General features: G+C 47.6%; 1 protein-coding gene across 2 annotated transcripts; it reads right to left on the minus strand.

The window, feature by feature from the left end:
* Positions 1–11,770: 11,770 nt before the first annotated feature.
* DLL4 (delta like canonical Notch ligand 4) lies at positions 11,771–21,834 on the minus strand. Of its 2 annotated transcripts, XM_040068361.2 has the most exons (11): positions 21,420–21,834; positions 21,020–21,283; positions 20,507–20,564; positions 19,574–19,843; positions 18,808–18,868; positions 18,569–18,699; positions 17,017–17,186; positions 15,685–15,904; positions 14,531–15,239; positions 13,671–13,779; positions 11,771–12,240 (listed from the first exon to the last, which is right to left on the minus strand). In XM_040068361.2, exons 1-11 carry the CDS (start codon positions 21,471–21,473, stop codon positions 12,235–12,237), a joined length of 2,052 nt encoding a protein of 683 aa, XP_039924295.1. In that variant the 5' UTR covers positions 21,474–21,834; the 3' UTR covers positions 11,771–12,234. The 2 variants fall into 2 exon arrangements, with proteins under 2 accessions (XP_039924295.1, XP_039924294.1); XM_040068360.2 differs by lacking the exon at positions 11,771–12,240 and having other exon boundaries at positions 13,641–13,779.
* Between the last annotated feature and the right edge of the window lie 1,259 nt (positions 21,835–23,093).

Below are 23,093 nucleotides of genomic sequence, written 5' to 3' on the forward strand. Positions count from 1 at the left end.
ATGCTGCAACTGTTTAGCACTGCTTTTTATATAAGACTAAAGCATAGCACAAAAAAACAATGCAAGAAGTATACATCAAATACTGCACAGGTTAATGCAAAAGCATTTTGACCTAATCATTCAGCTCTGCCAAATTACAGGTGAGGCTGCTCTGCACCCTGAAGGCAGATGTGTGCCTGCATGAAGAGGGGTTCTTTTCCATTTGGCAACTGCAACCCTGTGGCATTAGCCACCTCAGGACACTGAGAGATGGCTGGACTAACAGCATTAAAACACGGGTGGTGTTTATGGGAGTGAACAACTGCACTTAGAAAGACACAGAAAGATACATCCACCCTTTTGGGAAATGGCTGATCTCTGCTGGTCTGGAATGGTGTTTTCTCCTGAGCTATCTGTCCTGCGTGGCTGCCTCGTAGTGCCTTGAATGCGACTGCCGCTCTGGAACATGACTCAAAAGGGTTGGAGAGCTGCAGTTAGTTACTCAGGAAGGAGGGAACCGGGTCTGAAACAATGAAACAAAAGTGAAAGAGAAGCAGAGGTAGTGAGAAATCCTTTTCAAAGTAAAGGTACACAGTGCAGATATTTGTTATAACATTCTGATGCTTTTTCACAGAATCTTAGAACATTTGGGTTGGAAAGGACGCCAAAGACCATCTAGTTCCAGCTGTCCTGCTATGGACAGGGACACCTTCTACTAGACCAGGTGGCCCGAAGCCCCAACCAGCCTGGCCCCAAACACTTCCAGAGATAGGACACCTATTTTTGACCAGGCTCTGCAACTGTCCACTGCAGAGTTCACCCTCTTTCTCTGTCTCTCACATTCTCCATCAGGTATTGTTATCTAATTCTGCTGCAGGCTTACAAGTACCCCTTAAACTGTTCTAACTGCCCTTTCACTAGTATAACTCCAGCATGTGTGTGAGCCTGAGAAAAGGAAAACGAAAGCTAACCAGCCGCACCCAAAACATCAGTGCTGCAGAAGTGACTAACTGTGCTGGACCCTGAGGGGTTCTGGTGACATCTTTAACCACACCTAAAAAAGCACATGGTCTGCCCTTCCCACGTGTCTTCAGGCTGCCACGCGGGTCAGACTCCACTGACAGGAGTGCTGCCTCTCCTGAAAAACCTTCGGAAGCTCTATACTCCATGGCCTCTCTCCCAGTTTGCCTTTGAGGCACCGATTAAATATCCGTATGTTATGGAGCCTCTGACAAGAAACACAGTGCTGCGTGTGCAGGCTGCTCTTTGCTTGTCTGGAGCTGTTTCCTACCCTCCTGAGGGCTCCAGTGCTGCCAAGGACCCTACTGCTGCTGAAGCAGGTGTACAGGTGTCCTCTAAAGCAAAGGGACAACTGAGAAAAGTAGAAAGCTTTTCTGTGCCTTCAAAGAACCAACTGGAGGGTGGCTGCTCTGCAGCCTTCTGGTTCAGCTGTTTTCAGTCAGTTTTGTGATAGTGGGCTGGGGAGAGATGCAACTTGCTGTCTCCCACACGGTGTTAGCCTGTCTTTTGTCACTGAGGATCTCCTCCTGGTGCTACAGCTGCAGCCCACCAGTCCAGCTCGTGGCCAGGGAGCACACCAGAGGGGGGTCCCGGGGTGGGAATCTGGTACTGAGGGGAAACTGTGCTGTTTGTTTTCTCCTTGTGCCTGCTGCTCTGCAGTAATGCTCCCCATCTGGAGCTGCAGGCTGAAGCTGAAACCAGAGCAGTGACTTTCAGAGAGATGCCCTTCCTGGCTCTGCATGCTGGCGTTGAATTAGTGTGTTACCTGATGTGCTGCATCACATGCCACGCAGAAATCAGTCACTGCAGGCCAGGGTATAAAACTTCCCTGACCCCTGCAGGTTTCTCAAAGGATAGAGTTTGGTTTGTCTCTTACAGCTTAGAGAGGGTGTTAACATTGAGGCTCTTTGAAAATGCCCGAGTTGCCTTCCCTTGGCTGCTGTGGAACGTTCTGATACTTTGTGCTGTAACGTGGGTTTGGGTGCCACACACCCTCCCCCCGTGGCTCCAACCCTCGAAGGCAGTGTTTTGCAATGCCTCGGTGCACTCTCCACGGCCGCTTGTGACCTTGCGATTGGGGTTCAGAGCTGTGCAAAGCCTTTTCACTCTGTTAAAAGACCCATTTTGGCCAGGCATCTGCAAACTGTGACCATGCAATGATGCACCTGTACTCCCAATATTAGTAAAAGGATGGCCGTAGCCATAAATCTTGCTGGCAATATTTACCCTGTGCTAGCCCCACGATTCTGTTCCCCGTTAACCACAGTGCACAGGGACAGGGCTCTGGTGTGCCTTCAGCTCCAAGAGACCCGCAGTTCAGCTCAGTTAAGGTGCCCTGTGACAGGCAGATGTAAGTCTGCCACCTACCCTGCGCTCTCTCAGCCCGCAGCTGCAGGCTCAGGCTGTGCAGACCTCTGGTGGCTGAATGGGGCTGGTCAGGGATGCTGTGCCGGCTCCTGAGGGACTGCAAGACTGGTGGAACTGGTGCAAACACTCTCTTTTCCTGCTGCTGTACTCTCTGGTACAGATGAACATACTCAGCTTTCCAAACACAAAATCTGAGTGCAGCAGCCTGTACGTGGTGAAGAGCTCCTCCCACACCAGCACTCTCTCCGCTCTCAGATGCTGCCAGTTTGGTTTCAGCTGGCATGATCCATTCCTCTCCAGCCTGTTTCCAGCAGTGTGCCCCACAGTTAGTCGTTGTGGGAGAGTCTGTTGTAAATATAACGTACAGAAGGTGCCCTGCTACCGTTGCCTGCTCAGATTTCTCATAAGAACACTCAAATGGAATTGTCATGAAGCTTTATGCTGCAAGGGGGCCACTCGTACTGGTAGAGTCTTATTGCCAGGTGTTTTAGTAAGAAAACACCTAGTACAAACATGCACATTGTGTTCATTCAGGGTCAGCTATTGAAAATAGCTTTTGTTTTTTATGTCATAGATCAGTTATTGCCACTTCCATGTCTTCACTCTGCAGTTTAGAATGCCCAGGGTCTTTCCTGTGTTGCATCTGTGAAACACCTGAATATTATGAAAGCTGCAGCAAAAGACACGTCCTTCCTCAAATACTTTACAGTATAAACAGACTGGACAGGCAAAAGGTGAAGGAACAGGCTTGTTGTTTTTATTCGGGGTTTTTTTCCCTACTGTAGGTGAGATGTACGGAAATAAAAGTACCATACCTCCGGTGTATGTCTGCAAAGGCTATTTACTTTTCTTCATATCTGAAAAGCGGTGACACAACACTAGCTGGGACTAGCGGCTGGAGACCAGGTTAATCCCTTGTGCTCTGCTGCCTTCATGTGATTTCCCACGGTGTTTGCTTTGGGCAGCTCCATGCCAGCTCTCGGAGTTAGCAGAAAGCCCAGTGGCACCGAGGGTGTCTGTGGAGACGGGCCCCGTGAGTCCCTCAGATCTCCACCTTCCCTTGTCCAGCTGACTCGTGGTCTGCAGGGGCCCTTGCTGCCTTCTGCTGCTTTGCAACAAAACCCTGGCCATTGTCAGCACCTCGTTTTGTTCCCTCCCACTTTATGGAACGTGTGAGACTCACTTCTTTGGCTTGGGATTGGGCACACAAGTGGGCAGGGAGAGGGAAGGTGGCGGTGTGGGGAGAGCGCTGTACTTCACCTGGCAGCCAGGAGCACCCCCTGCCACCAGGACAGCGTCCATGATGGTGTTTCGGTATGAGCCGAAACGGGGGTGCTGGGAAGCTGGCTCAGGGCCGGGAAGAACAGTTGGCATGGTCATAATCAGGCAGGAAACGGGAAATGGTGTTGTGAGGTAACAAGCAGGAAGCGATGATGGCTGTGATAAACGCCAATCACTTGTTTTAAAATTTTAAAAGTTTAATAGTAAATAAGATGGTTATAAAAACAGAATTAGAGTAAAAAAATTGAACAGTTTTAGAGTTAGGACAATACAAGACAATAAAAACAAAGTTACAGACGTCTGGGTGCCTCTCCCGAGCCACAAGCTCTGAAGAAGGACCCCTGTTAACAAAGGATTATCTCTTAAAAGCAATGGCCTGTTGAATATTCATACAATTCATATATAATACATAAATTCTATTCTAACTAAGAATTGTCTCTGGTTAGTATCACTTTTTTCCTTTAATCTCTATGGCGTCCACTAGGCTGAGAGAAGCAGGAGGAGCTGGTCTCTTCTGATAAGAAAGTAGTAAATTTTTTCTTCTTTGAAAGATTTACATTTTCCTGTGGTTAGTACATAAAAACTACATTTTAACTACGAAACTACATTTACCATACTATCAAAATATTAATACCACATTAACAATTAGCACAACGTAACACATATAGTAAATATCTTGCGTAGAGCCATATAATATGCACTTTTCACAGTGGCAGTACAGCGCGGCGCGGTTTGGGCTCACACTCAAGGAGACGCTGCTCCGCGTGAGAGGCGGCGGGAGCAGTGGCTGTGGCTGCCCTGCAGGGCCCTGTACCAGGGCTCGGTGCGCCCAGAGGCTGCTTATCCTCAGCAGCTACTTAAACAATGAGACCGAACCGGTAAAGCCTTATTTGCACTTCCGCAGCCATGAGGAGACTGGAGGATATGAGCGAGCCCTCACAACATCCTTCAGAGTCGCATTAGCGTTAACAATTCCAGCTCCCGTGTCAGGAGAGAGAAATGGCCAGCCATAGAAATGGAGAGCTCCCCAAGGACATGTGGGGGTTAAGTGTCCGCATCCCACCCCCTCCAGAGGAGCACTGCCTGCTCCTCAAATTCATGCTTAAGGATGCCTCTTGCACAGCTCAAACCATCTTAAAAGTAGTTGTCAGGTTTCAGTTAATGACGTTGACCCTTCCAAGAGTCATCCTTCACCCCCAGTTGTTTCAGATGCCTCTCCAGGAGCAAACGCTGGACGGATCTACCTTTCTCTGTGAACCCTAGATAAGTCACACGGTCGGCTTAAACTAGACGCTTCACGCTTGGATGGCTGCAGTGAGGTGAGATGAATCTGCATCTGCTGGAGAGGACTGAGAACAGATTGTGCAGCAACTGCCAAAAAGGCAAGGAAATGCTTCCTCCTCATGTTTGAAAAAATGTGTGTCTGATGCAAGGGTTCCTTAACATTGCTGTCTCCACGAAAATGGAGATTTTTGGAATTATAAGCGCACAGGTATTTCTACCTCTTCCTAGGATGTAAGCAAACTCTATCTCCAGAAATGTGGACAGGCACTGTGAATTGTATCTAGAGTTTTGAAGCACTTTAAAAACCTCCTCCTAAGCAACAATCATAAATACCATTAATAGTGTGAAAATCAGTGTAATCGTCGTGAAGGGGGAGGATTGGGAGGAAGAAAAGAGCCTCTGTATGATGAAGAGACACAAGAGGATGGGAAGCTATTGATGAAGAAACTAACACCGGGACCTGGTAGGCTGAATTGAAAGAGAGGATTAGAACAGGGCCATTTCTTTTTTAATTACCATGCTTTTATCTCACGTGGGTTTTTACCCCCCAGATACATTTTGTTCAGATTGTCTTTTGTTTCTTTGTTGACAGTCTTCCAGAGAACAAATGAGTTTATGATCAAGAACAAAATGCTTTGGCAAAGCTTTGGCATTTTCTGCCAAAGCAGAAAATGTAAGGCAAATATTAAACAGTGTTAATAGAAAAGTAATTTCAAATGCACAGTGATTCATATCTGCACCAGGAATTTCAGCCCTGCTCACAAACCTCCGTGGGAGCCATGTGCCCCAGTACAGGGATCATCAGAACTCTTGCACAGTGCCAGGAATGGCCAAATCCGGTTCTGACTGGCGAAGGCCTCTCCTGCTATAAACCTAACACTCAGCAGATCTGTTTGGGTGTTAAATACAACTTATTTGAATTTCATTTATAAAAACAAACTTTTTTTTTTTTTTTTTGTGATGTTCTAGGCAGTTAGTTAAAAATATAATCACCAAAACCACTGTGAAAGCCAGCAACAATTCAAAAAATAAGCTGTAAAGTACACCTGGAAGATCTCCTCACCAAACATCCTCTCCTCAAACTGCATGTTTTCCTCCATTAAATGTGTATTTGCAAAACATGACTATGAGCAAGGTGCTCCTTTTGAACCTTAGGACTCTTCCTGGGGATGACCTGATCCTCATGCTGAGCAGCTAGCAGGGTGGGTTGGCAAGAGGGAAGATGGAATGCTTGCAGAGGCAATGAAGAAGAATCAAGCCCTTCCATGGTGGTTGTGCGCTACGCTGCCATCTCTGAGAGGGGCAAATCCATCGCTACTCTACAGTCTGTGTAAGAGATGGAGCAGTCGTGGGATCACGTGTGTTAGGCAGGTCACACCACGCCCGGGGCTGTGTTGTCTCCAGGCACAGACCCCTCTGTGTGCCCTAGCTGTAGGTGTCCCCTCTCACATGACATGTCAGCCAGAAGTGACCCAGTCAGAGGGGAGCACGGTGAGATAGAGACACGGGCAGCAGGAGTTATTTTCCAGTCTATTCCATGCCCTGCACTTTTAAACTTGACCTACTCTTCCTGTCCAGGGGAGCGCTCCTGCAGTGCGAGGAGCTGCACAGAACCTGTCACCACCGAGCTCCTCAGGGACACGTGAGGAGTGCTGCTGGAAGGCGGTGAACACCTCTGGGTGGCAGTAACTGCTGGGTGAGCTTTGTAAGCAGATCAGTGTTCTGTCTTCCCCTTTGCATCTCCCCAGGGCTGAAAAGCTCGTTGGAGGGGACAGCTGATGTGTCTGAGAATGGAGCACCTCTGGGAAGGTGATGGTCTATCATCAAGATTTAAAAGGGAGGAAACAAAGGTGCGTTCCACGTACAAAGGTCCTTGGAATCAAATGCTGTGAGTGGAACAATTGCTTTGGCATCTGAAATCTGTGCTGTGTATACAGTCAATCACCTGGTGGACCAGAGAGTTCCATCCCACCCCTGCTGCATGATAGACCACTGTGCTGCAGAAAAACGCCCCAGAACTGTACAGGGGAAGAGGAGCAAGGACGGCAGTGGTAATGCTCAGCAGAGGCAGGAGAAAGAGAAAGGGTAGCTTCACGGTGTTGGGTCACACCTTTTCCCCTTCAGAGAAGGTCTGAGGGTGGAACAGGATGGTTTAGAGCAGACGCAAGAGTGATCAAGGAGAAACCTCACTGCTTTGAGTGTCACTGGCCAACCTGCCAGCTCTGGGAGCTGAGCTGGCAAAAGTTAATAAGAGAGAGCAGGGCTTAGGGAGGGAGAGGCACAAGGAGGGCAGGGAATCTTGAGGGAGAGGGAGTAAAATTGAAGTTGTGAAAACAGTGAAGCATGGCAGAGGGCCATTGAGTGATGTCAATTCTCCACAAGTGGAGTTTGGATTGAGAGCAAAATGTGCTGGGAGTGTCATATTTGCTGTGCAAAACCAGTGTGTATTTATGGGTCAGGTATGGGAGATAAGGGAATGACAGGCAAACACAGATACGTAACTGTCACTTAAGCTGCTGTCATGAAGGTGTGTTAGTGACCCGGGGTGCCTTTCTCATTTTAGCATAAATTAATGAAAGAAAAGACTGAGGAGCAATGAAAATACCTGGTATGTGTTTTAACAGAGATAGTTTCATCTGCTGGACTAGGTGGCTGCAATTGCACAATAACTAATTTACTCCTCCTCAGCAGCTCTTTCAAGGCTGAAAGCTGTTGCTGGTCAAGTCTTGTGCACATCCTGTATCGACCCCAATTTCTACATGCACACCTCACCTACACCAACTAAAGTAAACTCTGTGCCCTGTGCTGTGTCCTGCTGCATGTTGTCTCAGCACCAGTGGGTGCTATAGCTACGGGTATATCCCGGCATCTGTCTCCCTTCATCAGCGGAGTCGTCCGAGGAAAGTGATGCCCGAGGCAGTCAGTACCCGTCTCACTCATTCCAGCTCCAAAATCACTTAGACTGAAGGACTCTCCGTGGCTCTGGAATAGTTCTTAACAGGGGCTAATACAAGGAAACATGACAGAATTTCTCAGAAGCAGAGCCCATTCTTATAACTGTTGTTTTGTCACATGGCTTTCAAGCAAATTTGCTCAGCCTTTTAAAACTGAATACCAGGCTTAGCTGCAGCCTTTGAGACAGACCCATAATATTACCACAGTCACTGCAAATTATGCTGAAAGCAATAAATTGTACAGTTTGATCTGAGAAGTCTATAAGTTTGTTAAGAACTTGTTAAGAGAAAAGGCACTGCTTATCACAGTATTTTGGTCCTGACATATTCTGTGGTCCTCAAGAGGGAATCTCTGAAACTAAGGTTGAGGAATCTTTACAGCCAGAAGTATCTCAGCTCCTCCTAGTGAATCCACACACTGTGGCTCAGAGATGGACTCACCTGGGGGGAGCCAGGCTGCTGAGCAGTCGGAGCACAGCGGCCCTCGGTGAGGAAGGTTTTGGCCAAAGATGTAGTGTTAAATCCAGGTCTTATCATGTGTTCAGCTAATTTGCTTGTAGTTTCTTTGGCAGGGACTTGGGGATGTGCACACGTGCATAGATTCACATATGCTTTCCATCTCCCCCTGTGTGGAAGCAGGCACCGCTCCTGTTTTTCCTGTGTAGGATCTGTGATCTATTCCGGTAGCTGCAGCGTGCAGTGCTGCCTCCAGTAAATATTCACAGATTTCCTTGTAAGATGATGCTTTTTTTCTTTTTTTCCTCTCTCCTGTTTGGATACACAAAGGCATGTGTCGTACCTGCTCTACCCCATGGGATCTACATAATCAGGTCCACGGGTTTTAATGTATTTCATGTCCCTTCTGTCTATGGGTACGGTTTCCTGTCATGTTTTGGGCAGGAAGAGCCGAGTCTTTTTTGGTCTTAGCATTCCTGCTTGCCTAGGCATTGGGAAGAGTTCTCTGTCTATTTTCCTGTTTGATTTTTGTGTGTGTTTTGTTTTAAGCAGGACAGAGTGCATGTGTGTATGTAATCCATGTGCTCAATTAAGAGAGGCATCTGTTGGGTTTATTTCACATTGCCGAGGAAGGACTGCAAGCAGGGAGCATCTGCTCAGCTTTTTGTCAATGGCTTGTTTTTCATAATTTGCTCTACAGGGTGAATGTTTGGGGAGGGGGAGGTGGCTTTTTATTTCTGAGTTTTGTCTTAAATTTATTTTTTATGGTAGCTGGGGAAATTGGCTGGGATTTGAAAGTTAATTTCGCTGTGAAAGGGTCTAAAGAGGGAGAAACAAAACCACCCAAAGTAAACAGTATTTATGTAACCTTAATAATACACTCAGAAGGACTCTTATGAATCATTATTTGCAGTATTTTAATGACAAAAAGAATTTGTTATGGTGCTTTTTAAATGTCACTGGGGGTTTTAATTTTTCATTTTTTGGAAAAAAAAGTAGCAATTTTTGCTTAGATTTTATTTTGGGGAAGATAGAAAAGGCATCCAATATTCAGATGATTTTTTGGCACTTTGTCAACAACAACAAAACCCCCTGATTTTAAAATAGAGCAGCAGTAGTTTCCTGTTCTTATAGTTTTGCTTTTGTGCACTCAGATGTTGGCTGTATTGCACCTAGCTGGTTTAGTGAGAGACTTAATTGCCTGTAAATGTATGTGCTTCAAAAGCTACTAAACCTGCTGGGAGTGTTTATACAAGTGCGCTTTTTACACTTTTTTTTGTGGAAATGTCCTCCAAAAGGGCTGTAGAGGATAATGACTTTGTGATTCCCCGGGAGGACACAGCTGCTGATGTAGCATAGGGAACTCAGGAGGAGAAAGCCTGAAACTCCCTCTAATCCCACAGGTGAAAGACAAATCTTACCCCTTGCAAACAAACAAACAAACAAGGATACCATCTTACATGTGTACATGTAGATGCTGTGCCAGGGTAACCTGTGGACAAGATTTGGATCTTATTAAAAGTTTTTAAAGAAATAGGATTTAAAAAATTAGTAATAGTGCTTTGTTCTCTAAGTGAACCCCAAGACGATGCATTTATTAAGCCACTTTGAAATAGTATTAAACCTGCATCTTTCATGTCATGAGTTGTCAGGGGAGAGGAAGAGTGAAGCATTAATAAAAATAACTTTCCTGACACTTCAGTCCCACACCCTAGCAAGAGAATGTATATCTATATATATATATGTAATTTAAATATTACCTATCACAATATAAATATGTATAACATTTCAAAATGTCAGGTGAATACCACTCAGCTGAATAACTTTGCTGACATGTGTTAACACTGTAACTGTTTTTATAAAAAGCAGCTTACATCAGTTGGTGTGCAAAATGTAAATGTAGGACTGCAGGGACCAGGCAGGCGAGGTTACTTCTGGGGGTCTTCGCTAACCTTGGCTGCCACAGAATGACACGTGTAAAAGGACAAACCACAACAAACTTGGTAGTAGCAGGAAAGTATTTTCATTGCTCGAAAAAAAAAATAAAATTCAAACTTTGTCATCACATTAAAAACATTACATGAGAAGTAATAAACATATTTACACTTCTGTTTTGATTATAAATATACATTATATACAAAATAATGTTATAAAACGTAGAAAGTTCAGTGCTTCTGATTTTTTTTTTTTAAATTACTGAAATACTAGTCTTCAAAATAAACTACAAACAGACAAACTAAAACCCATATTATTGATTTCTGAAGGTCATCTTCAAAACGGTCCTACGTGGTCAGAGCAGAAGGTCAGTAGTGGACAATACGGGGGGGGTCTTGTCTGCACAGTTCAAGGGAGTAGATGGGCTAGTCCAACAACAGGCTTTACAAGGGCAGGAATATCGCTGTCAGAGAGACAGCACAGTCCGGGTTTCTTCTAAGAGATCTTGTTTCTCCCTCCTCATTCTGCCCTGGTCTCATGCAGGAGTGTCACGGCACTTTCCACTGGGGTGTCCGGTATTATTGCTGTAAATATGTATAGAAGAAAGGAGCTTCTGCCCGCCTCTGCTCTCCAGGGACAGACAGAGCGTATTTTCCATGTAGCAGTGGGTGGGTATGAAAGAAACAGGATGAGCCCAAAGCCTTCTAACTCTAATCTCCACCTGCCTTGGCAGAGGGCATCTCAGTGGGTGCTTCACTACTGGGCACTTAGAACCGGGATGAAGAACGAGAGTTGGAGTTTTGCAACCAGATGGAGAAATAGGGGGGTAAGTGGGTTGTGTCACACTGCTGCTGCTTCTTCGGAAAGTAACAGCTGCAATTTTGAGACTATTTGCAGTAAAAGATGGCACCTAATTCAGAAACACGACATAAACCCCCGATTTTGTGTCAAAATAAGGCAGGGGGAAGAGAATGAGGAAGGAGAAGAAAAGAAGCAATGTCTATTCACAATCACTGGTAGTGCAAAGGGCATGAAAACAGCTGAGACAGCTCAGCATACAAAGGTTCTAGGAGCTGATTGATTTTAAACGCATTTGTAAGGCTTTATATAGAGCTGGGATCACACCTCCTCCCTATCAATGGGGACGAGGCAGTACACATTCCTTATCACAACCTCCACAGAAATCATGTCCCACATCGTGGCTTGAGTCAATCAGTTCTCCAAAGCATCACCAAATGAGATGACATGTAAATTCGGTTTTCTTCTTTCCTCCTCCTCTCCCCCCTTACACAGTCTCCAGTACATGCAGCAGGAGAGGGGAGATGCAAATGGATGTGTAGCAGGAAGTATCAACCACCTCTGCCCAGTACTGTTCAGGTAACTGCAAAAAGAGCAGTCAAGTTTCTGTTTGGGTTTGTTAGATTCTCTTGACACATTATAGGCACTTTTAAACCCAGGGAAAAAAAAAAAAAAAAAAAAAAAAAAAAAAAAAAGAGAGACCTCATTTATACTGTATCCATTATCTGCATAGCAATGTGTCTTGCTTCGCACCTTCCATGGCAACATCTGTGACAGTTATGTGCCTCCTTATCTACCAGCACCTCCCATAACCAGAGTTCTGGAAAGCCAGGGGTCTGTCCATGAGGAACTGGCCTCAGCATCTTTTAAAACACCAACATTTTTAACCTCTCTCTTCCCTCCGCCTCCCCTTTCCAATAGCAAATAAGATTTCTGGTATCAAACTTCAAACAAGGGCAGTAAGAACAAAAAGGTGTATTGCATCTTTCAGTAAATTCACAGTCTGTCCAGTTCACTCAGTTCCATCCTCCGCCTGAGAGCAGCAAGTTGCATGTAATTAAAAACAGTCCAATCCAGTTCTGAATTGTAAACAATGCAGCAGGAATGTCCATCTACTGGCATCACCAAAGCTGAGGTGCAAACGGGCCGATCCTCAGGCTTATACCTGTCAGGATATGAAATAACACCAGGAATGAGAAGGGATCACAGCATGCAGAGTAGTGCGCTGCTAACAAACTATAATTAGCAATGTCGAGCCAAAGCAATTGAAGCCAAACATTACTGCAGTTTAACTCTCAGTACTCAATGCTTTCAGCTGGGTCCAGAGGCAAAGAATCACCAGCAAAAAATAATGTGTGATGAGTGGCCTCTCCACCTGGCCTGAGGGGGAGAATGCTTACCAACCTGGGTGCTTAACATTAGGGATCTGTAAAAAGTACATGGTATAGTTAAATAGTTTGTGTTTAGAAGCATTAAGCCTGAATGATGTGGAGAGAAATTCTAGGGGTCGTCATTCTGAAAATAGAAACATTTCTGGAGACGCCTGATGTAAATTTGGGAGCCTAGCTTTGGTCAGCAAGATCTTTGAAGATACAGTATTTAGGTCACTTAATGGGAATGAAGCGTCTAGCTGTCATTGGTATCTTTGAATCCTTTCACTTAGTCTTAAACTTTTAATATTGTTGGTTGACTTGTGTTCCAGCTTGCTTTCAAGGGGAAATCTGATCCCTCTCCACCTTGGAAAGGGAGACTGAATCCTGTAGATCTGACTTCACAGATCACTGCTGTATGGCACAGCAAGCTTCTCTTTCCTACAGGGCGAAAGCAGTCCTAAAGACGGCTACACCGAAGAAGACACTATTGGTTAACATCAAATTGCCTTTAACCTCCACTGAGACTTTTTCCAAAAGACTGGTAATTCTTCAGGAAGTAGCTGGTTCCTCAATACCTGTTTTTTAAAGTCTTTAAAGTTCAGTGGTGGGCCTTTCCTGCTTTTCTGTTTCCAACTTTTCAATGTAACGTTAGAATCGAGACGTTTTTACCAGTAACAGCATTAACTTCAGTTAGATAATATTTAGCTGGGGCCTAAATGCTAGGAGGTTGAAATTACCTTTTAACAGACTTCCTAAATGGCTGTTATGCCTATCCACTAACAGATTCTGCAACCTTCCATCTTCAGCTAGAAATCTATAGCTTTGCCTGTTTCCACAGAACAAAGATTATCCATTGTAGTCACAGGAAAAAACGTGGCTTTACATCAATGGGCCTAAGAAAGATTATTATTTCCATTTCTTCTGACCACCTATTTAAGAGGAAATAATCCTACAATGTGCTGATTTTTTATGGGCTGATGTTCTGTGTTTTCATCTACCACTGACTTATGTATGCTCAAAACCTTTGGTTTAATAAAATCAGAGCAGCTAATTTTTTTTTTTCACCACTGTTTGTTCTGTGTGGGCCACAGAAGAGGAGAGGAAAACGCTGGGAAGCATCATGATCCCTGGAAATAAAGGAACCTTCTCAGATGCAACACTAAAGGATAATTTACCCTTTTACTTTGTGCATTTATGCCTGTCCACCTCTGTACTTACTTACCTCTGTGGCTATGATGCACTCATTCCTTTCTTCTGTTATCACAAAGACGGACTGGTACATCGAATCCCTCGGAGAGCATATCGCTGATATTCTGCATTCTGGCTTTTCACTAAGGCAGGGTGGAGAAAAAGAGCATTAGATGACTACCAACAAGCCTGGCTCTCAAAATCTACCATGAATATGGAGCGGTGGAACGAGATAGCCATGAAGGTGTGGAAGGGAAGTGCATGGGATCAAGTTTCACACGTTCTGTGTCTGTCGGGATATTATGCTAGAGAAGTGGAAGTAAGGAACAGAGAAAGCCTTCCTATGCTCCTGCCATGTCCAGCCTAACAGCGCGTTCCTCAGAGCCCTGGCTGTAACAACCACACGCAGGTCCCAGACAAGACCTTCAGTATATGACCCAGAAGACTGATCAGCCACTGAATACCCGCCCTTTTCTCCTTTTGAAAATGAGTTGTCTTCACTCCATCATTCCCCTCAGTAAGCAGATCATCTTGCCTTCTTACATAATGAAATACTTATTTTTAATCACTGTATGCCTTAACAGCTGTTCCTCCAAGATCTACTGAGGAAGGAGAGATACTTCTTACTTTCATCACCGGCCTAGCCACTCTGGGTTCCTTCACGGTATTGGCACCAACGGCACCCGGCACAAACACTCAAATGAAGTGACTTAGCTAAGTATACAGCTTGGTTGAGACACACGTACTCCAGCATGAAGATTCCTGGCTTTGATGTGGTTTGTTTTGTATATTATCTGCTCGAGGTTTCTTTTCCCCTCATATGCTCACCTGCTTCTAGACTGATATGCAGATGTGTGGCTTTAAGAAAGACTGTAATAAAGACTGCATTCTCACCTGTGTAGTCGGAGGGGAGACTTCTCTCCTAAACATTTTTCACTTTTGTAATATTTATCCTCCGGTGTCCCTCTACTTGTCAGGTCTTTCACCAGATTGTAGTCCAGTTTATGGTTCTTGGGTTTGTAGTTTGATTTCTCCAGCCCACAGTCCACTTCAAGGTCTTTATTTTTATTGGTGTTTTTCAGCTGGGAAGCTGGAATGAGATTGTCCTTCTGGAAGTCAGACAGGTTGTTCATTGTCTCCAACTCCTGCTCTGGGTGCATCCTCATCTGCCTGATGACCATTGCTATCATGCAGAACAGTATGAGCAAAGCCACCAGCCCCACCCCCATGGATATAGCAATCCAGGGGACTGGTTTAGGAGGAAGTGTAACGGGCACTGAATACACTGGCAACTCACAGCGGTTGCCCATGAAGCCAGAAGGACAGTAGCAAACAAAGTTGGCACTATAAAGTCCACTGTAGCATGTGCCTCCATTCTCACATGGCCCAGAAGCACATTCATCTCTGGTTTTGATGTCACAGTTCCTGCCACTGTAGCCTGGCATGCATGTGCAGGTGTAATTGTTGATTAGGTCATGACAAGTTCCCCCATTGGAACACGGGTTTCTGGCACAATCATTGATGTTTATCTCACATTTCTGACCAGAGAAACCAGCCCGACAGCGGCACACGCGAATCTGCCCAAGGTAAAAGCAGCTACCATCTGAGGGGAAAAAAGTAAAATAAAAATTAGTTTGCAATGCGCTTCACTCAGAAATCTAAACCTTTCCCTGGTCAGCATGCTATACTACCTCGAGAGATGTTATTTTACCAAACAACCGCACATCTGAAAGTTCATTATTCTACTTTACCTAATTGTATCATCGTGCCTTAAAATCATGCCCCTTTTGAAAATGTAATAGAGTTGATTTAATTCTGCCATCTTCCCCATCACATGATAAACCTCATGCATTGGTTTGTTGCATAGAAAATGCCGGTGAAAGTCCCGCCTCAGCAAGAGACTAAAATTAGGGTGGACGTGGAATACAGCGGGGGAGAGGGACTAATGTTCTAGAGGAAGAGTAGAGGTCAGATTGGATTTCTATCACTTCTGCACTGAAAAGCACAAATGAGTCAGGCTCATGAGATTTTTTGATAAAAAGACTCACCATTTGCACACGGGTTGCTTGTGCACCTGTCTACTTTTTTTTCACAGTTTGACCCTGTGAAGCCGAAAGGGCAAACGCAAGCGTAGCTGGCCCCTTGCTCCTTTTCCAAGCACGTGCCACCGTTGAAGCACGGAGAATCTATACACGTCAGAGCGCTGTGCTCGCAGTGAGTGCCGTAGTAGCCAGGGGGGCACAGGCAGTGATAACCGTTCTCCATATCCTGCAAAACACATTAGGCCACTGTTATTTAATGGAAACAAATGATAGCTCCCTGCACGCCTAGCTCTGGTCAGCAGCAAGCGCTGTCCAGTCCCTTCTCATCCGTAGCCTGATGTGGCAAAAGCGACACCGGTAGAGTAAAGAACTGCGGGTTGGACAGTGAGGGACAGAGTGGTGGCTCAGCCGTACTCCGCGTACGGGGTAAATGTGCGGCCACACATGCAGAGCAGATGCAGTTATAGGCAGCACTCAGGCAGCTAGACAAAAACATTGCTAACACCACTACTGTCTAATGGGATCCAGAGGTCTTCCCAAAGGTCGTCCCAGAGCAGAGTGCTAAGTGTTGACCTCACAGCTGTGATCAGGCCGTTTATCCTCAGTGTGAGAGCCCATTTTTATTTCACAAGGGTTTAAGTTGCTTTGGTTTGGGTATGTCCCACCACTTAAATCATAACAGTTTCTTCTTTCCAAGTACTGTATGTACAAGGCCTTGGGAGAGGGAGGTAGGGTCTTGTGCTTTAATTTAAAAATTGCATGGGCTTTAATCTAAACATGCATCAGACTGCATTTGATATCTGTAATCAATCGGCCTTTATCAATCCATCATTGGTAAGAATCCATCATTAACTGTGACCAAAACCAGGCTGAAACACTAAACTACAAGAATCTAAAAGTGTGGAATTCTGTTTTACAGAAAGTTTCAGCTGATAGTCCTCATATTGTTTGACACTATCTTCTCATAGCGGAAAGCAAAATTTTCTTTTATGTGCTATTAAAATACAGACTTGGTGCATTTCTGCATGAACGGTGGTTTGACAAGCTTATTTTTAATAGATCTGCTCCTTCACCAACCCTGCATCTTGCCAAGTTCTCATAATGGCTGCCACAGAAACCCAAGGATCAGTTGACCAGCTCTAATCTAGATGATACATCTCCTCCTGTAACAGACTTCCTCCCCTGACACCTCTCGGAAAGGGTTCAGTATGATAGTTGTGAGTGTCAGTAATGAACCTGTGTCCTATCGAATTCCCATTATGCTGTTACAGAACCATTTCTGAAAAGGTACACCGGGGCTTGCTTCACACAAAGGCTTTACATTTAAAATGCCCCTACCGTGCAGCTACCGCCATTCCTGCAGGGATTGCTGTCGCACTCGCTGATCTCGTGCTCGCAGTCGACGCCGGTGAAGCCGGGTTTGCACGCACACGTGTAGCTGCCCTGGCCAGTGTTCATGCAAGTTGCTCCATTTTTGCACGGCCTGTGGTGAGTGCAGTAGTTCAGATCTGCAAAGATACCGGGAGTTAGGAGAACACGTCTTTGGCGGCCGGGAAAAGAGATAGATACAAAAAGGCTGTAGTCAAGAAAAAAGACAGAATTTCCAATGAAGCGTTTCATTTTGTGATCGATGGAAACACTGGAGATTGTTATCCGGGTTATTATCAGTCATAATCAGATTATCATCCATCACTTGAGCTCTGAATTTTGACAGAGCTGGCAAAAATATAACTTTCTAGGCGTTTTGGTATATTCTCCCTTTTTTGTGGACATAAAACTCTTAGCTGCAATGGGATTTAGGAACAAAACTGGAAAATGTACTTCACAAGCGTGTATTCTCCAAAACACGCATGAAAGCACGATGGACACTTCACGTACAGCATGTTACACTAAAAGAGTGAGCTCCATCTTTAAAAGGTGTGCTCTGAGGCACATTCTGGAAAGCCAGGGAGAAAAAATAAAAGATGTTTTGGCTTTGAGATGTAAACAAACACTAGAAATCTTTTATTGCTTATTTGCTCTCTTGTTATGGATGTTAGTAGATTAAACTGTCAAATGCTCTGCCAAGCTTGACCGTTTTGTTTTTTCTTCCTTTAAATTTGAGACAGAGGTTAAACATAAGTTCATAGAACGTAAGCAAGAAAAGCTTTATTATCTCTATAAATATTATAGAGTAATTTGAATGCAACTGGTTAATAGATAACTATAAGCAGAAAAAAAACCCCTTCAACTTTACTTTTCCTGCTTAATTCAGCCTTCACCCTGTTAATCCTATAACTGTCCTGGAAACACTTAGCCTGCTTTGAGCACTTAATGATCTTGGTGCCAGCAGTGCATATATGGCCTTGAGGACATGACTGCTCAGCTGGCTACGGTTCAGTGATTCAGCGGGTTGAATAGGTGGAAGTGGTCTGGTGTACCTTAAAATGGAACCTGTACTTTTCATTCTCGCTTACATGATTTTTCTCTCATGCTCCAGACTTATCACATGAGTTAACTTCCTCATATGCAAAATAAGGAAGGCCCAAATGATGCTGTTTACTGCTGCTGGAAACTGTTTAGTAAATTGCTATACTCGTACAAGGAATAAGTTAAACTTGGCTTGAGCAAGGCAGAAAACCTGTCTGTTCAACACTCATCCAGATTGTTAGGTGTTTCTCCAAGAGAAACTTCTTTTGCAAGAGGAAAAACTGCAGCTACCAGAAAGGTTTCCTTATTTTCAAACAAAATTACTACAAGAACTGGTATGTAAGGCTGCAGCGCTACTAAACTGATGCCTGTGAAGATGTGCCTTGGGGATATTTAATTCCAGGTCCAGTGGGTCGGATTCCTTAGCACAGCACTAAGGAGTACCCAACCTAGAGCTGCAAGTGCAAGCTTTAGAACTAACCTTGATCACAGAAGAGGCCACCCCATCCTTCATCACATATGCACTGCCATTGTGTTTTACAAGTCCCGTGGCGGCAGCCTATATGGGGAATGCATTCATCACAGTAGCGGCCTTGCCAACCAGGACGGCAGCTGAAAGAAAAGTCCAATTAAAACATTAATGACACGGAGAAGAGTTTAAGTTCCTATTACAAGGTGATATTTTAACTGATGTTCAGTCTGCATTTGCCATCTACTCACATGCACTCTCCAGGCTTGTTGCAATATCCGTTCTGCTCGGTACATCCGGCCAGACAGATGGCTGTGAAGAGAACATAAAAAAGCATAAATGTTTAGGTAAATACACATGGCGCTACAGAAGACACTTTTAAAGGATAAAAGGCTTCTAAAAAACACTTTAAAAAGGAGTTTTACACTTTCAAAGCTTTGTTTTAAAACTTCTTGGTACGGGGAGTTCTGGAGCAGGAGGAAGTGAACAGGGAGAGCCAATACTTGACAAGCTGTCCTTCAGTTTTTCTGTTTATGCAACAAACATGAACTCTTGAAACTCTTGCTAGAAAAGCGGCAAGAGAAAACAGCTTCGGCTTGTGCTGCTGAAAGGCTGAAAAAACCCAACGGATTTTTACCTTGAGCCCGGAGTAAAGATTCCCACTACTACACTGCAACACCTGTCTCATGTCTTCTGGCTGCAGGAATGGCTGGTGGCAGACTTCGCGTGAGCAAGCTGCTACCCTTTTACCTTGCAACCGCTACTGCTATTCAGGGCCATCAGCCAAGGTCCCTTCCCTGCCAGCTCGCTCTTTGCTGCTAAGGCTCGCAGAGGTGCAGCACAGCGCTGGGCGGTTGCGGCCAAAGCGGGCAAAGTCCTCAGCGCGCAACCTCGCCTCTCCAGACAGAGAGCGGAGAGGTCGGCACGAAAACGCGGCCCGGGCCACGGGAGGCCCCCGTGAGCTTTAGAGCCGACGCCCGGCGCGCTGTCCCCCGCCCCGCCGCCCCGGGCACTCACGGTCGGTGCAGTACTCGCCGGCCCAGCCGGGCAGGCAGGCCAGGCTCCCGTCCGCCGCGCACACGTAGTGCCCGAAGCGATCGTCCCGGCGCTTGCAGAGGCGGGAGCAGCTCTCGCCGTAGTAGTTCTCGCTGCAGACCACGCGGTAGGAGTAGCGCAGCTGGGTCAGCGGGCCCTGATGCACGTCCTGCGACCAGTCCTCGCCCACCGACAGCGACCGCTGGATCGACACCTGGCTGATGAGCCACTCCTCCGGGGGCGGCCGGGAGCCTGCGGGAGAGCGGGCGAGGGTCAGCGGCTGCGGGCCCGCCGCGTCCCACCCCGCCGGGCCAGCGGAGCGGGATGCCCCGCTCGCAACATATATGAGCACCGCGCACGCATACGTTATCTACATACGCACATGCATATATGTACATATACACGGGCACGCGTGTGGATACTGATGCACGCAAGGGTACAAAAAGGCGGCCACCAGGGTGTGCGAACTCGGGCCAAAGGGACTCGGCCGAGGGGCCTGTGAAAGGAGGGCTGCTGTGAAATATCCTTTTCCTCTCCTCTCAGAAAAACATCCCAAAGCCATTATTCCTTTCCAAAGGGCGGAATTCGAGCAAGGTGTAAAATACAGGAAAAGGCGGACGGGGCTTGCTGGCAGGCTCCCGGCTTTCTCACCGCAGCCCGCCTCGCTTTCCCACGCCAAAAATAAACCGGAGGAAACGCAATTGTGTTGGAGATTAGGCCGGGGCAGAATCAAAGCGGCCCCTGATGGATATCGTCGGGGGACCGGCTCCTGATGGTGGGATAAAGCCGGCCCCGCAGTTATCGCATAAACAGCTGAGCCGGGGGGGCCCGTTCGGGACGGGGGGGACGCGGGACGGGCCCGAGCGCGCCCCCGCCGCGCGGGCGCCCCCTGCCGGCGGCGCGCGCAGTATTCACCTTCCGGCAGGTAGTTGTCCGGCGCGTGCCAGGCCTGGATGATCAGGGAGAAGGTTCCCTGCGGGAGAGAGAGCGGCGTCAGCCCCGCACCCACCGCGCCCGGCCGCACCGAGCCGCGCCCCGCCGCGCCACCGCACACCGGCCCGGCCCGGCCCGGCCCTGCTCCGCCGGGCCCCGCGTTTGCGCTCTCTCCCCTCGGCTACGCTCTTCCCTTCTTCCCTCCCTCCACGGATACACAGCCCCACCCCCAAGCCCCCCAGCCCCTTGCTTTATTTCTCTTAATAACATTGGTTAGCCCCAGTGCTTCTGATCTGGATGAGCTTTTTCATTGCTATTTTCCCACACCCCCCCCCCCCCCCCCCCCCCCCGTTATTTAAAGGGAAGTTCTGGGAAAAAAAAGTCTAAAGGCGAAAGTAGTTTGTCTACGTTACAGGTTATCAGCCCACCGCAGTTAGCCCGCTCTTGCCACCCTCCTGCCCCACCATCGCAATCGAGTTTAAAGTAGAATCTCACCGGCCACGTGAAGTTAAAGGGCAGCTTAATGGGGCTGTCAAATATCTCTGTATCCTTGACGCTGAAGGAGTTTATTCCCAGAACCGGGGTGATGATGCTGCCGAAAGTGCAAGAGCCCGGGGAAACCACTGCCTGAAAATGCTTCAAACAAACGCGAAAGAAGGTCCTGCAGTGGGGGGAGCAGGGCTTCCCGCTGGCCAGAGACCCGTGGCTATTCACGAATTCGTGTAGCTCCAGCTGGAAGACGCCGGAGCCGGACACCCTCTGCACAAAGGGGAGACACACAAAATAGCCAAATCAGACCTTACCCGGCTTTGCCATGCAAACTTGCTTCCAACACCCATTTTACATTTCGCGAACCCTTTTTTTTTTTTTTTTTTTTTCGTGTGTGTGCGATTACCTGCTGCAAAATCGTTAACAGAAACGTCAAGCCAAAGATGCGCAAGGCTGTCATCCTTGTGTTACTCGAGCTTCCAGTTCTTAGTGGGTTTAGTTTTCCTTCTGTATTCCTCAAACGGACCAAGCAAGCGCTTCTCGGTCGAGGGAGAAAAGAGAGGAGTCACGGCGATTCTCCTGGAGCAACCTGCTGTTCCAAATATTCCCCGAGCCCCAGCAGAAATCGTAAGGTAAAATCCAGGTGTCGATCCGTCCCCTTCTGGGAATTAATCCTGCAGCCAGCCGCCGACCTCTGATCGCTGTCGTCGCCTTTATAAACTCCAAAGCCGGGTGGGTTTGGTGAGAGACGCGGAGGGGAGTGCTTAGTGTGGAACCGCTCCTCCTTTAACCGGTGCTAACAGCGCTCAGTAAATGGAAAACTTGCTTCGCTTCGAGCTGTTTATATAGTTGCCTCGCATCCTCACAAGCTCATTATGTAAACTGTCAGTCAGACTCGCGGGCGATCCCTCCCCTTTTCCATCTTTCCTTTCTGGAAAAAAGAACCAAATGTTGCGGAGAGCCCTCATATCCCGAATTAATACCCTGCTGCCGCCGCCGCCGCCGCCGCTGCCGCGCTGCCCGCCGAGGAGCCGAGCTGATTACGAACGAGCCGAGCATCTGTTGAGATATTTACGGCGCTCACACTGGGAGAGAGAGTTCCCTCGAAAATCAGACGCCTCTCCACAGGGCAGCTTTCTACGGCGGCCGAACAATAGAGGACGAAATGTTTCAAAAATACGCTTTGTTAGTTACTTCGTTTGTTTGTTCGTTTGCTCCCCGTTGCCCTCCACCCCACAGCTCCACGCGTGTCCCCCCTCCCGGGCCGTGTCGGGCGGCGGGACGGGGCGGTGCGGTGCCCGGCAGCCGCGGCCGGCCGGCGGGCAGGAGCTGCCCTGCCCTGCCCTGCCCGGCGGGGGCTGGCCCCGGGTAGAAACCAAAAGTAAAACGGCGTTTGCCCGGCAGGCGGGCACCCAGGGCGGCTCCCGGGGCGCCCGCGCCCGGCCCCGTACCTGACCCCGGCTAGCGGAGCCCACCGGGGAAGGGGTGGGTGACGGCAGGGGAGGCGGGAGCGGCGGGGATCGACGGGCGCTCGGTGGCCCTTCCGAATTCGGTGGCGACCGAGCGCTCCTGCGAGGTGGCCGGGGTCGACAGCGGGGACGGAGCTGGCTTTTCCCGAGGTTGCCCGGCTCCCAGAAACGTGGGCAAGGGGAAAACTCGAGCGCCTGCAGGCGAGCGGGGCGGGAGCGGGGCCGCGGGCCGTGTCTGGCCGCCTGGCCGCGGCCGGGTTGCGGTCTGGCGTGTGCCATAAAGCCCTTGGCCTGATTGCAGCGTGCGCTTATTGTTGGGTCGCGTGTCCCTCATTAAAGCCAAGCACAGAGAAGGCCTTTCATGTGGCTTTTTATTTCAGCTTGTTAAATGGATGGGAGGCCGGAGGGGGGAGGGAAGGAGGGAGGGAGAGATAAACCCTCAGCTGTATGGTAATGAGGTCTTGCCACCTTTCTGCCAGCGCCCGGCGCGCCAGGCTGTGGGCCTCCGCGGCGTGGGTCACCTGGGGAGCAACGCGGGGCGCAGAGCGCTGCCGGTGCCCTTCCGCCCCTCTGCTCTCCCAAAGGGTCTCTTCTCGCAGCGTTACTTCCCC

The sequence above is a fragment of the Hirundo rustica genome, chromosome 6 (genome assembly GCF_015227805.2).
Source record: "Hirundo rustica isolate bHirRus1 chromosome 6, bHirRus1.pri.v3, whole genome shotgun sequence".
NCBI lineage: Eukaryota > Metazoa > Chordata > Aves > Passeriformes > Hirundinidae > Hirundo > Hirundo rustica.

Excerpts from the sequence above, each read along its gene's own strand:
- DLL4 (XM_040068360.2), bottom strand. The coding sequence starts at position 21,473 with ATGACAGCCTTGCGCATCTTTGGCTTGACGTTTCTGTTAACGATTTTG. Across the intron at positions 20,565-21,019 it reads CCTTTAACTTCACGTGGCCG|GGAACCTTCTCCCTGATCAT; the intron begins GTGAGATTCTAC and ends TCTCTCCCGCAG. Across the intron at positions 17,187-18,568 it reads TGGCCTCTTCTGTGATCAAG|ATCTGAACTACTGCACTCAC; the intron begins GTTAGTTCTAAA and ends GTATCTTTGCAG.